Below are 1486 nucleotides of genomic sequence, written 5' to 3' on the forward strand. Positions count from 1 at the left end.
AAAAGAGATGACTTTTAACACTAATCGAATCTACAGAAACATTAAGGAAATGCCCACCATGAGTGAGCAGAAAGAAGTGATGGCACCACATGATGATTTGCAAGTGGAGATATATTGTAACAGAAATGATCAAATGAACTCATCCAGTCCAGCTCTAGGCTTGATACATACAATTTCAATGAGCTAAAAGCACAATCTGTCATGTTATAATAAAATGTGCAAACAAACTACCTTTCAGAATTCCTCTGCAATAGCTTTGCAGTTTCAGCAAGTGGTTCTGATCTCCCAATTAACCAGATTGCTTAATTTATAGAGATTCCACCTTGAGGACAGAATCTTTTGGACTCTGTTTCGCTCTGTATGACAGTGTAGTCAAACTGCCTTTTTCCTGCATCACTACACACTGCATCACTATCATGTCTTTCCTCCCAGAGCGGACTCTGCATCTCAGGTGGCTGATATCCTGGCTCAAGGGGGTTCAACGGGTCCTTAGAGAGAAGGATACTAATAGATGGCACAGTCCTGTGGACAGTCATTTTAGCACCGCCTCCTTCCTGACTCTCCCACACCTCTCGAACACCTTTATAGCACAGTTTAGTCAGCTGGTGGAGTCCACCCACTTTCCTCTTCATTATCTCGACACAGGTGATGGTTTTTGTGACTGCTCGGCCTGAACCGGTGAACACCACCTGCCTCAGGCCAACCTGTTTGCTGTTTCCTTCTTCACACTGCATCCTTGCCATTGCGAAGCCCATCAGGTTGCGGATCTTACTGCCTTCTTTCACTCGCATCTCCAAGACGCCTGGGAGCAGCCCTGGAAACGGGCATGGGCTATCCTCCTCTGTCCGGCACACCCTCTTAAAGCCAGCCGCAAGACCCTGCTTCAGGATTGGGCTGTGGGAGGGAAGGGCAGGAGGTGCAGAGGTGTGGTGAGCAGTATTTGTCTCACCCGGGAAGGATAGATGCTCATCATGCCCGATGCTCAGATCCATAAGCACACTTCTTCTGTATCCTCAGGAGCTTTAACCAGTCAAGATGAGTCTCTGAAATGATTCCAGCTGTAAATGACTGAAGCATGTGCATGCTGCAATCAATCGTGCATTTCGGAATTTTTTTTTTTTTCAGTTACACAGAATCCACCTAGCTCATTGATGTCTTTATTTTTAAAACGATTTCTCTCTCCTAGAAAGAACAACCTAGTTTGAGTTAGTTCATCATGAGCAGTAGTTTGTATGCTGAAAAACATTCATGCCTGTAAACATCACCCAATCTAGTTGCCAAATAAGACCGTCCAAAACTGCTTTCAAAGAGTTCTAACAAACAAGGACAAATCAAAGAGCAAATTCAGGCAGAACTGATTTACAAGATCTTAATGTAGTACTGCAAATGTCCTCCATCGGCAAACTGAAAGTCTTTACCTCTTCTTTAGAGTCCTGAAGATTTGCTAACAAAAACAAATTTCATGATGAGATCTTCTGATGAACTT

At 43.9% G+C, this 1486-nt stretch overlaps 1 protein-coding gene across 1 annotated transcript; it reads right to left on the reverse strand.

Annotated features, from left to right (window-relative positions):
- Nucleotides 1-302: 302 nt before the first annotated feature.
- rpp25b (ribonuclease P and MRP subunit p25, b) lies at nt 303-992 on the reverse strand. Its single transcript, XM_053623878.1, has one exon. The coding sequence runs from the start codon at nt 990-992 to the stop codon at nt 303-305; it is 690 nt and encodes a 229-aa protein (XP_053479853.1).
- Between the last annotated feature and the right edge of the window lie 494 nt (nt 993-1486).

The sequence above is a fragment of the Ictalurus furcatus genome, chromosome 4 (assembly GCF_023375685.1).
Source record: "Ictalurus furcatus strain D&B chromosome 4, Billie_1.0, whole genome shotgun sequence".
NCBI classification, from domain to species: domain Eukaryota; kingdom Metazoa; phylum Chordata; class Actinopteri; order Siluriformes; family Ictaluridae; genus Ictalurus; species Ictalurus furcatus.